A 12,500-nucleotide genomic window follows, 5' to 3' on the forward strand; every position below is an offset into this window, starting at 1 on the left:
CCTGCTCTGTGACTGCCCTGCTCTGTGACTGGTCCTGCTCTGTAACTGCCCTGCTGTGTGACTGGTCCTGCTCTGTGATTGGTCCTGCTCTATGACTGGCCCTGCTCTGTGACTGGTCCTGCTCTGTGACTGGTCCTGCTCTGTGATTGGCCCTGCTCTGTGACTGCCCTGCTCTGTGACTGGTCCTGCTCTGTGATTGGCCCTGCTCTGTAACTGCCCTGCTCTGTGACTGGTCCTGCTCTGTGATTGGCCCTGCTCTGTGACTGGCCCTACTCTGTAACTGCCCTGCTCTGTGACTGGCCCTGCTCTGTGACTGGCCCTGCTCTGTGATTGGCCCTGCTCTGTTATTGGCCCTGTTCTGTGATTGGCCCTGCTCTGTGACTGGCCATGCTCTGTGACTGGTCCTGTTCTGTGATTGGCCCTACTCTGTCACTGGTCCTGCTCTGTGATTGGCCCTACTCTGTGACTGGTCTTGTTCTGTGATTGGCCCCTGGGTTGTACCCCCATGTTTGTAGCTTTTGACCGAACTCACTGGGATTTAAGATTCTTTTAATGCATGACCCTGCTGTAACAACACTAACTCTGTGTGTGTGTGTGTGTTTACAGCCTGTGTTACTGCCGAGCAGCCATGCTCCTTACTATGCCACCTCGACTCTGGTAAGCTTGAAACCTTTGACCTTTAACCTCGTCACTGTCTTCATAATCCTTGTGTTTCGTGCTCAGCTGTAGTGTGGCAGCCGATTGGTCCGCATTACTGTGTGCCGGCTTTCACATTACATGACCTGCACAATTCTGAATCTCTCCAAAGCAACACAACACTGTAGAATTCAAGAATCATGGATCTAGAAGCATGGACTTAAGTATTGCACCAGCGTGGAAATTACGATCTACAATTCTAAAATCTATAGGAGGAGAATTAGCAGTCATGAAACTCACACTCTGGAGCAGAAAGATGAGCCAACCTTACTGGCATTCCTACAGATTACAACACAGATATGGGCAATGTCTTACAAAGAGCTGTGTGTGTGTGTGTGTGTGTGTCCAGTGATGGTTGCTGCTCTGTGTGTGTGGAGTCTGATAGAGAGTAAACTGTGTGTAAACTGGCTGCCAATGGTAAGGTTAAACAGAACTAGGGTCATGAAGTTAAACAACTAGGGTCATGAGGTTAACCAGAACTAGGGTCATGAGCAGAAGGTGATGAGGATGTTGGGAAGCAATGTGTGGGAAGTTGGGAGTTGTAGTCCGGTATGTGGTTAGTGCCACGGGCTGTGTGACATGGGGTGTGTGACACGGGGTGTGTGTGACACGGGGTGTGTGACACGGGGTGTGTGACACGGGGTGTGTGTGACACAGGCTGTATGACACGGGGTGTGTGTGACACGGGGTGTGTGTGACACAGGCTGTGTGACACGGGGTGTGTGACACGGGGTGTGTGACACAGGGTGTGTGTGTGAACTGACTGTAAAAGCTGATTTCCGTCTGTAAAGTGTCATTGGGTTTAAAAAGGTGCTATATTAAAGTGACATAACAATAATAATAATAATAATAATAGTTTTATGTAGTTCTGAATGTTAAAATTGCAGCTGCAGTAAGAGTTTAGGGCCACTAGAGGGAAGCGTGTGCTCAAGTGCCTTGAGGTATTTATGAATGAGTGTCTTACACCATATGTCTTTTTGGTGAGTAGAAAAGCTCCAGAAATAACAACACTTAAAACCACATTTGCCTCAAACATGTGCCCGCACACACACAAATGCACCTGTGCACTCACATGCTCACACACACACGTACAAACATAAGCTTACAGACACATACATGCACACACACAGACATGCACATACATATGCTCACATACACACACAAATGCACATGCGCACACACACACACATGTGCAGACACACACACACAAACACACCACACATGCACGCACACACATACACAAACATATGCTCTTATACACACACAAATGCACATGCTCAAACACACATGAGCACACATACAAACACACTTGCATGCACATACACACACATGCACACACACACACAAACACGTACACACACGTACATGTACGCACACACATACACACACACACACGCACGTACGCATGCACGCACGCATGCACACACACACACACACACGTACGCACACACGCACACACACACGTACGCACACACACACACACACACATACACACACACACACATACACACACACACACATACACACACGCACGTTCGCACGCACGCATGCACGCACACACGTACACACACACGCACACACATGTACGCACACACACACACACACACACGCACGCACACACACACGTACGCACACACACACACACAATCTCATTCTCTCCCCCACTTGCTCACCACTCACATATGCACATAGGCAGACGTGTCTCCATGGTGATGACAGGGATATTGGTCTCCATAGCAACAGGACTACTAAGTGTTTTTTGGATTTATTTCAGGGTGAAAGGCATGGGGGGGTAGAGATGGAGGGAGAGAGAGAGGGAGAGAGGGAAAGATATGTGTATGTGTGTGTGTGTGTGTGTGTGTGTTTGTGTGTGTGTGTGTGTGTGTGTGTGTGTGTGTGTGTGTGTGTGTGTGTTTGTGTGTGTATGTGTGTGTGTGTGTGTGTGTGTGTTTGTGTGTGTGTGTGTGTGTGTGTGTGTGTGTGTGTGTGTGTGTGTGTGTGTGTGTGTGTGTGTGTATGCCTTTTGGCTGTGAATCTGGTGGTCTGTGGGAATCAACAGAGTAACATACAAGCCAGGCTACCATCACTTTCATGTGGCCATCACCTTGCAAACAAACAGCCCCACTAACCCGTCCCTCGGTTTCCATGCCCTTATCTAGCAGGTGGGATGCAAAGAGAATACAAATACAAACTTGTATTCTTTCTCACTTCTTCTCCAAAAATCTTAAAGTCAATTCTAAGCACAGTAGATTCCCAATGCGACTCAGAGAGAGAGAGGGAGGGAGAGAGAGAGAGAGCGGGAGAGAGAGAGTGAGAGAGAGAAAGAGAGGGAGAGAGAAAGAGAGAGTGAGAGAGAGAGAGAGAGAGAGAGAGAGAGAGTGCCCAGGAGGACACAGAGAGAGAGAGTCTTACATCACCAGAATACCGGTCCTAGAGGCAGAGTAAGCGCGAGATGAGCCCGTACGGAGGTGGCTAGTTAAGCGCACGCGGGGAGGAACCGAACAGACGAGGCTCAGACGGATGAGTGTCACGCGCACCATCTCCTGCGTCGTGTGCGCCAACCACAGGCAACCCCGCGTGCGAATGTAACGGTCCTTGCGCGTCCCGTTTAGTCGGTTTGAAATACCTCACGCGCCCTGTGGTCCTATAGAAGGCTGCTTTTCCAGAGAACACGTGAGACAAGACTGCAATATTTTCCTTACAGGTACAGCGAGCAAGAATAATTAAGATACCGTCCGATGTTATTAAGATACCCGTCCGATGTTATTAAGATACCCGTCCGATGTATCCGGCGTGTCGCAGGACCAGAGCACAACGAATACGGACTTTTAAGAGCGCGTCTGTGCGTTCTTCGTAGAATCGTATTTTGATATGTTTCACATTTCTGTTAAACTGTTCACCTGAGTTCAGGAGCGTTAATTCCTGGAATACATGAACCCCGCCCCTTGCTCAGTCCGGTCAGCTCCCGGCGCTTCGCGTGAGAAGTGACCGGTGGTCTGCGTTTGACGTCATGTTTGTGTCGGTTTGGTACGCAAAGAAGATGGGCCGCCGTTTCATAAACAACGTTCGGAAAACAAAGAAACAGAGACAACGCCTCATGATGGTACGAGCTGAGTCACGCCGTTGAATACATACGTCTGTGTGTGTGTGTGTGTGTGTGTGTGTGTGTTTAATAGACCCATCTGTGTGTTTGTGTTTAATAGACACATCTGTGTGTTTGTGTTTAATAGACCTGTCTGTTTGTGTGTGTGTTTAATACACCCATCTGTATGTGTGTGTGTTTAATGCACCTGTCTGTGTGTGTTTAATACACCAGTCTGTGTGTACGTTTAGTACACCCGTCTGTGTATTTGTGTTTAATAGACACGTCTGTGTTTGTGTTTAATACACTCATCTGTGTGTGTGTGTTTAATGCACAATAGATGCATGTGTGTGTGTGTGTGTGTTTATGTTTGTGGAATACATCATGTATGTGTATATGTCAGTCAGTTTAATATTCTGTGCGGTTTTCATGTGACAGATTGCGTGTGTTTGGGACACTGTGTGTGGGCGGCAGTGTGTTTGGGAGAATGTGTGTGGGTGGTTCTTGGTCTGTGGGTGTGTGGGCACATGAATGTTTCCATGGTTACTATGGCTCCAGAGTAACCATGTGTGCATAGGTGCTGTATACCTGCTTAACCCGCCCCCCTCCTTTGATTCTGAAGTCTGATTGGTTAAGTAATTCCTGATTTGATGCTTCACTGCTTAGAGAGGTTGTGTGTGCGTGTGTTTATAATTCCTGCCAAGTAATTCAGGTTACCAGGGCTACCAGTGTGGTGTTATCATGGGTTACTGGCGCAAATCAGTTCCTGTGTTTTCATGACAATTGAGAAACATACGTGTGATGGCTATTTTGTGTTAACTCAGTAATGTGTGTGAGCAACACTCCTCTGCACAGAGTGAGAGTGTGTCTGGGTTATCCATGGAGATGCCTGTCACTCGGTTCTGCATGGTGTGTGTTTAAGTGTGTGTGTAAATGTTTTTGGGCTGTATGGTGAATGGTTGTGTACATGCGTGTTTGAGTGTGTGTGTGTGTGTGTGTGTGTGTGTGTGTGTGTGTGTGTGTGTGTGTGTGTGTGTGTGTGTGTGTCTCTAATCCTACTCCTAATTAGACAGCTATTACATGGCTCATCACCCACTCACTCTTGAAAATCTCACATGTAAAGTGCTTATAGGCTGAGAGCAATCTTGTTCCCTCCCTCCCTCTCTCTCTCTCTCTCTCTCTCTCTCTCCCTCCCTCCCTCTCTCTCTCTCTCTCCCTCTCTCTCTCGCTCTCTCTCTGTCCCTCTCTCTCCCTCTCTCTCCCTCCCTCTCAGCCTCTCTCCCTCTCTCTCTCTCTCCCTCCCTCTCTCTCTCCCTCACTCTCTCTCTCCCTCCCTCTCAGCCTCTCTCCCTCCCTCTCTCTCTCTCTCTCTATCTCTGTCTCTCTCTCTCCCTCTCTCTCTCCCTCTCTCTCCCTCCCTCTCAGCCTCTCTCCCTCTCTCTCTCTCTCTCTCTATCTCTCTGTCTCTCTCTCTCCCTCTCTCTCTCTCCCCCTCTCTCGCTCCCTCTCTCTCCCTCTCTCTCTGTCTCTCTCCCTCTCTCTCCCCCCTTCTCTCTCTCTCTCTGTCTCTCTCTCTCTCTCTTTCTTCCTCCTCCTCCAATGTAGTATGATACTGTGGAAAATCAGTCCCAAATAAACCCAAAGGGTGTGCGTGTGTGCGTGTGTGCATGAGTGTGTGTGTGTGTGTGTGTGTGTGAGTGCATGCGCGTGCACATGCATGTGCGTGCATGTGGGTGTTTATGCTTGGAAAGACATGAAAATACAAAAAGATAACAGGCTCTTTAAGTGATGATGGTTGGAAACTAGAAGCAGTCAGAACTGAACTACATTTACCACATGGCACTCTCCATCCAATCACAACTGAACTACATTTACCACATGGCACTCTCCATCCAATCACAACTGAACTACATTTACCACATGGCACTCTCCAACCAGTCAACATTTTCCCATCAGATCTAGCTGTAAAAGCAGTTTAATCTGGGTGCATCATGTGTGCAGCTCACTGTAACTCTATAGTGTAACTGTAGTGTATTGTTACACTGTAGTGTAAGTGTACTGTACTGTAACACTGTAGTGTAACTGTACTGTAATAGTACTGTAACACTGTAGTGTAACTAGTGTAATTCTATAGTGTAACTGTACTGTAACACGGTAGTGTAACTACTGTAACACTGTAGTGTAACTGTACTGCATTGTAACACTGTAGTGTAACTAGTGTAACTGTACTGTAACACTGTAGTGTAACTATACTGTAGTGTAACTTACTGTAACACTGTAGTGTAACTACTGTAACACCGTAGTGTAACTGTACTGCATTGGAACACGGTAGTGTAATTGTAGTGTAACTGTACTGTAACACCAGTGTAACTAAACTGTAGTGTAAGTTACTGTAACACTGTAGTGTAACTGTACTGTACACTGTAGTGTAAATGTACCTTAACACTGTAATGTAACTGTACCGTGCTGTAACTCTGCTAACAGAGCAGCTCCCTGACTATTCTGACAGCATATGTGAAAACACATTGGAAGAGACTCTGATGAGAAGTTGAAGCTGAACCCCTGGTTTGTATGTTCTGTGGCAATAACCTGCAGACCTGCTCCAGAAAGTTCAGGTCTGAATCGGATGAATAGGTGTGTTGGTGTGCGAGGAACCCTGGCGCCTTCCTGGAAATAATTCTAACACTCATCCTGCTGTTGCCTAGCAACCCAAATGTTCCCAGTGATGAAGCATAGTTGCCGTGGAAGTGCCCACTCCAGTCTGGGATCCAGCCAGCACACGTCACGTCCCAGCTGGTACACGTCCCAGCCAGCACACGTCACGTCCCAGCCAGCACACGTCACGTCCTAGCCAGCACACGTCACGTCCCAGCCAGCACACGTCACGTCCCAGCCAGCACACGTCACATCCCAGTGAGCACATGTCACGTCCCAGCCAGCACACGTCACGTCCCAGCCAGCACACGTCACGTCCCAGTGAGCACACGTCACATCCCAGTGAGCACATGTCACGTCCCAGCCAGCACACGTCACATCCCAGTGAGCACACGTCACATCCCAGTGAGCACACGTCACGTCCCAGCCAGCACACGTCACGTCCCAGCCAGCACACGTCACGTCCCAGTGAGCACATGTCACGTCCCAGCCAGCACACGTCATGTCCCAGTGAACATGTCACGTCCCAGTGAGCACACGTCACGTCCCTGTGAGCACACGTCACGTCCCAGCCAGCACACGTCACGTCCCAGTGAGCACACGTCACATCCCAGTGAGCACACGTCACGTCCCAGCCAGCACACGTCACGTCCCAGTGAGCACACGTCACATCCCAGCTAGCACACGTCCCAGGGCAGACGAGCAGCACTACATTCTGCCTTCACCTTCAACACACAGGATGGCCAGACACCCTCAGTCATGTTAATTCAGACCCTCACACTCACCAGTCATGTTAATTCAGACCCTCACACTCACCAGTCACGTTAACTCAGACCCGTACACTCACCAGTCATGTTAACTCAGACCCGCACACTCACCAGTCATGTTAACTCACACCCTCACACTCACCAGTCATGTTAACTCACACCCTCACACTCACCAGTCATGTTAACTCACACCCTCACACTCACCAGTCATGTTAACTCAGACCCGCACACTCACCAGTCATGTTAACTCACACCCTCACACTCACCAGTCATGTTAACTCACACCCTCACACTCACCAGTCATGTTAACTCACACCCTCACACTCACCAGTCATGTTAACTCACACCCTCACACTCACCAGTCATGTTAACTCACACCCTCACACTCACCAGTCATGTTAACTCCACAGCTTCACACTCACATACACGTTAGCAGTGGTGTGGGTAGCATAGTCTCAGTCTCACTGTTAGATGATAGTGTTCTAGGTCTGGCAGACACACTTCTACAAGCCTGTGGCTAAGTTTACACACACACACCCACACACACACACACACGCACACTGACAAGCATACACACACACACATACACGTACACTGACATGCATACACACACACACACACACAAGCATGCACGCACAAATATTCTACACATGCACATGTGTATACTTACATGCATACAAACACACACACACACACACGCTAACATACATACACACACACACATATGCTAACATGCATACACACACACTTGCATGTATGCAGGCACACACACACAAACTTGCATGTACACACACATACTGCTCCATTCCTTCCTCAAGGTTAATGAGGAATTGAAGACCCTCAGCATCACATTAGGCAGGAGATAGAAGGATAACTAGAGAGGGAGAGGTAGAGAGAGAGAGAGAGAGAGAGAGAGAGAGGGAGAGAGAGAGAGAGAGGGACGGAGGGGGAGCGGGAGAGAGAGAGAGAGAGAGAGAGAGAGAGAGGGAGAGAGACAGAGAGAGAGAGAGAGAGGGAGGGAGAGAGAGAGACAGAGAGAGGGAGGGAGAGAGAGAGAGGGAGAGAGAGAGAGAGAGGGAGGGAGGGAGAGAGAGAGAGGGAGAGAGAGAGGGAGAGAGAGAGAGAGAGCGAGGGAGGGAGAGAGAGACAGAGAGAGAGCGAGAGAGCGAGGGAGAGAGAGAGGGAGGGATAGGGGAGAGAGAGAGATGGAGGGATAGGGGAGGGAGAGAGAGAGGGAAAGAGAGAGGAAGGGAGAGAGGGAGAGGTAGAGAGGGAGAGAGAGAGAGTGAGAGAGAGAGGGCAACAGACACCTTGTACAGATGCTCTACAGAGCATTGAATCACTGTAATGTAGAAATGTTTGCACCTAAAAAGCTTCCTTGGACATATTAGTGCACTGTGTGGGGGGGGGGTTATGTAAGTGTAGTAGGCTCTTGTGTGAAGTAGGGTGTGAGTGAGCTAACGCATATCGTTCCTTTACCCTTATATCACTCTCTCTCTCCCTCCTCACATAAGTTTATCAAACGTATATCAGACCTGTAGGTATGACGTGTTTGTATGCATCATCATGATCAAATGTATGTTTATCAGACATGTGTGTTACATCAGCTGCAGCTCACGCATACACCACATACACACACATGCACACAGTGACCCAGTGTTACCAGCACAGTGGCCCAGTGTTACCTACACACAGTGGCCCAGTGTTACCAGCACAGTGACCCAGTGTTGCCTACACAGTGTTGCCTACACAGAGTGACCCAGTGTTACCAGCACAGTGACTCAGTGTTATCTACACACAGTGACCCAGTGTTACCAGCACAGTGACCCAGTGTTACCTACACACAGTGGCCCAGTGTTGCCTACACACAGTGGCCCAGTGTTACCTACACACAGTGACCCAGTGTTGCCTACCCACAGTGACCCAGTGTTACCAGCACAGTGGCCCAGTGTTACCTACACACAGTGGCCCAGTGTTACCAGCACAGTGACCCAGTGTTGCCTACACAGTGTTGCCTACACAGAGTGACCCAGTGTTACCAGCACAGTGACTCAGTGTTATCTACACACAGTGACCCAGTGTTACCAGCACAGTGACCCAGTGTTACCAGCACAGTGACCCAGTGTTACCTACACACAGTGACCCAGTGTTACCAGCACAGTGACCCAGTGTTACCTACACACAGTGACCCAGTGTTACCAGGACAGTGACCCAGTGTTACCAGCACAGAGACTCAGTGTTATCTACACACAGTGACCCAGTGTTACCAGCACAGTGACCCAGTGTTACCTACACACAGTGACCCAGTGTTACCAGCACATTGACCCAGTGTTACCTACACACAGTGACCCAGTGTTACCAGGACAGTGACCCAGTGTTACCAGCACAGAGACTCAGTGTTATCTACACACAGTGACCCAGTGTTACCAGCACAGTGACCCAGTAGTTTTGGCCTGGAGGCCGCGGCTCCCCTGGGCCGCCCCTTGGGGGCGCTGCAGGGTGATGGCTGGCTATGATGAACGCTTTGTAGCCACTTCCCCTCACCAGCATGACTCTGCATGTTTCCTCAGCTCACAGCACTGAAGTTGTATAAAGAATTCACAAAGGTGTTAAAAACGTGGGCGTGGGAAGTCTACAGCGTTTCAGAGGATACACGCTCAGAGTAAACCTACGTAGAATCTACGGGAGATGTGAACATGCACCACTTATCTGAGCAGTTTAAACGCTGTGCTCCTGGACCAGTTCCAGTCTACGTTAACGAGCAAACTGTGAGCAGTGGCGCAGCTGTAGTGGCAGACGCATTTGCTTTCACACTGAAACAAATGGCGATGCCAGTCACGGGGTGTGAAGGTGGGCATGGAGGTGTACGCACACAAACTCCGTACGCTTGGCCACAAAAACTAGTGAGTCACACCTGTCCTGTAGTCCTGCAGATCTACAGCTCCAGACAGCTGGAGACCAGTGTATGGCACTCGCTGTCTCTCTCTCTCTCTCCCTCTCTCTCTCTCTCTCTCCCTCTGCTCCTGCCTGTCTCTCTCTCTCTGTCTCTCTCCCTCTGCTCCTGCCTGTCTCTCTCTCTCTCTCTCTCTCTCCCTCTGCTCCTGCCTGTCTCTCTCTCTCTCTCTCTCTTTCTCTCTCTCTCTCTCTCTCTCTCCCTCTGCTCCTGCCTGTCTCTCTTCCTCTGTTCAGGGCTGGGATGGATTGTGGACTCCCTGACCACTGGCCCTCTAAGGCTGCTTGTGTAATAAAGGAAACCCTTCACTCCACTGTCTGCCGTTAGCAGTTAGCCGTGCTGTGCACATTAGCACGCTCGCTACCGGCTTTTTCTGGTTTTAGCTGGAATGTTAAAGATCCTTCCAGTTTGGGACATGGTCACGTAGTGAGGGAATAAACGTGTGAGGAATGCAGGTGAAGTTCTGTCTCTTTAATATGTGAATACAATGATTCACAGTTTTCTTCTTACAGTCTATTCCAAATATGTGTTTTTGTGCTGAGATATCTCTCCTTCTCTCCTTCCTCACGCACAACCTGTCACCCTCCTCCAGAGTTAGCGTGTTAAATGCAGTGTGCAGTGTGTCAAGTTAGTGTTAAATGCAGCGTGCAGTGTCTCAAGTTAGTGTTGAGCTAGTGTGTTAAATGCAGTGGGTCAAGCTAGTGAGATAGATGCAGTGGGTTGAGTTAGTGTGATAAATGCAGTGGGTTGAGTTAGTGTGTTATATGCAGTGTGCAGTTTGTTCAGTTAGCGTGTTAATTGCAGTGTGCAGTGTGCTGAGTTAGTGTGATAAATGCAGTGTGTTGAGTTAGCATGTTAAATGCAGGACAGTGGTGTCTCAGTGGTTAAGGTACATGACTTGGAAGGTTGCTGGTTCAAGTTTCACCACTACCAAGTTGCCACTGTTGGCCCCTGAGCAAGACCCGTAACCCTCAATTACTCAAATTTAAGTCACTTTGGATAAAAGTGTCAGATAAATGTGTGTTAAATGCTGGTTTGTGGAGAGTTTTTTTGCTTCCATATCCTGAATGTATTACCCTCAGGGTTAAAAAACTACACACACCAGAATGCAGTTCAGCAGAATGTTCCACCACATGTCTAGTGCCCTTAGCACCCGCAGGTCACCTGTGACTCTGCGTGTGGGAGCTGTAGTTCTGGCAGTCTGATCCTAGTTCAGAATAAAACTGTGCGCTTTCATCTGGACACTGTTAGTAATGGGAGTAACAGCCATGTTCAAAGGAGTGCTTGAGTGTGTGTGTGTGTGTGTGTGTGTGTGTGTGTGTGTGTGTGTGTGTGTGTGTGTGTGTGTGTGTGTGTGTGTGAAAGAGAGAGAATTCACTGGATTATAGATATGGTAGCATGTGATTCGAGGTTGAGACAGTCACTATGGAAATCTTAGTTGCCAAGGTAACTGGGTTCCCATAGAGGGCTTGGCAGCTGTTGCCATGGAGTAGCTGTGGCAACCAGGGGCAAGAAGAGAGGGATGCCACCCTAGACCTGAGAGAGAGATAGATAGAGAGAGAGAGAGAGAGAGAGAGAGAGAGAGAGAGAGAGAGAGAGAGAGAGAGAGAGAGAAAGAAAGAAAGAAAGAAAGTTATGTAGGGATCCCTCTCTCTATTGTAGAGTTGTACCTCTCTCTTTGAAAACTGAAAACCCACATTCTACACACTGTAACTGAACACACACCCTCTACACACTGTAACTGAACACACACCCTCTACACACTGTAACTGAACACACATCTACATGCCTCTACATGCTGTAACTGAACACACACCCTCCACATGCTGTAACTGAACACACATCTACATGCTGTAACTGAACACACACCCTCTACATGCTGTAACTGAACACACACCCTCTACACACTGTAACTGAACACACATCTACATGCCTCTACATGCTGTAACTGAACACACACCCTCCACATGCTGTAACTGAACACACATCTACATGCTGTAACTGAACACACACCCTCTACATGCTGTAACTGAACACACATCTACATGCTGTAACTGAACACACACCCTCTACATGCTGTAACTGAACACACACCTACATGCTGTAACTGAACACACACCCTCTACATGCTGTAACTGAACACACACCCTCTACATGCTGTAAATGAATACACACCCTCTACACACTGTAACTGAATATACACCTACACGCTGTAACTGAACACACACCCTCTACACACTGTAACTGAACATACACCTACACGCTGTAACTGAACACACACCCTCTACATGCTGTAAATGAACACACACCCTAGACATGCTGTAACTGAACACACACCCTCTACACG

General features: G+C 48.6%; 1 protein-coding gene across 8 annotated transcripts in view; it reads left to right on the forward strand.

The window, feature by feature from the left end:
* Window positions 1-12,500, forward strand: part of LOC113572714 (disks large homolog 4-like) — an 89,685-nt gene that overhangs the window by 26,269 nt on the left and 50,916 nt on the right. For 6 of the 8 annotated variants that reach the window (XM_035521660.1, XM_035521663.1, XM_035521657.1 and 3 more), the window contains exon 3: window positions 607-657. The exons of 1 other annotated variant lie outside the window; for it this stretch is intronic. In XM_035521660.1, coding sequence (XP_035377553.1) covers window positions 607-657 — 51 coding nt within the window. Of the gene's footprint in view, window positions 1-606; window positions 658-3,153; window positions 3,401-3,606; window positions 3,800-12,500 lie in introns of those variants that run through there. One more of the 8 variants, XM_035521664.1, reaches the window with a different exon arrangement.

This window comes from Electrophorus electricus, chromosome 22 (genome assembly GCF_013358815.1).
Source record: "Electrophorus electricus isolate fEleEle1 chromosome 22, fEleEle1.pri, whole genome shotgun sequence".
NCBI classification, from domain to species: domain Eukaryota; kingdom Metazoa; phylum Chordata; class Actinopteri; order Gymnotiformes; family Gymnotidae; genus Electrophorus; species Electrophorus electricus.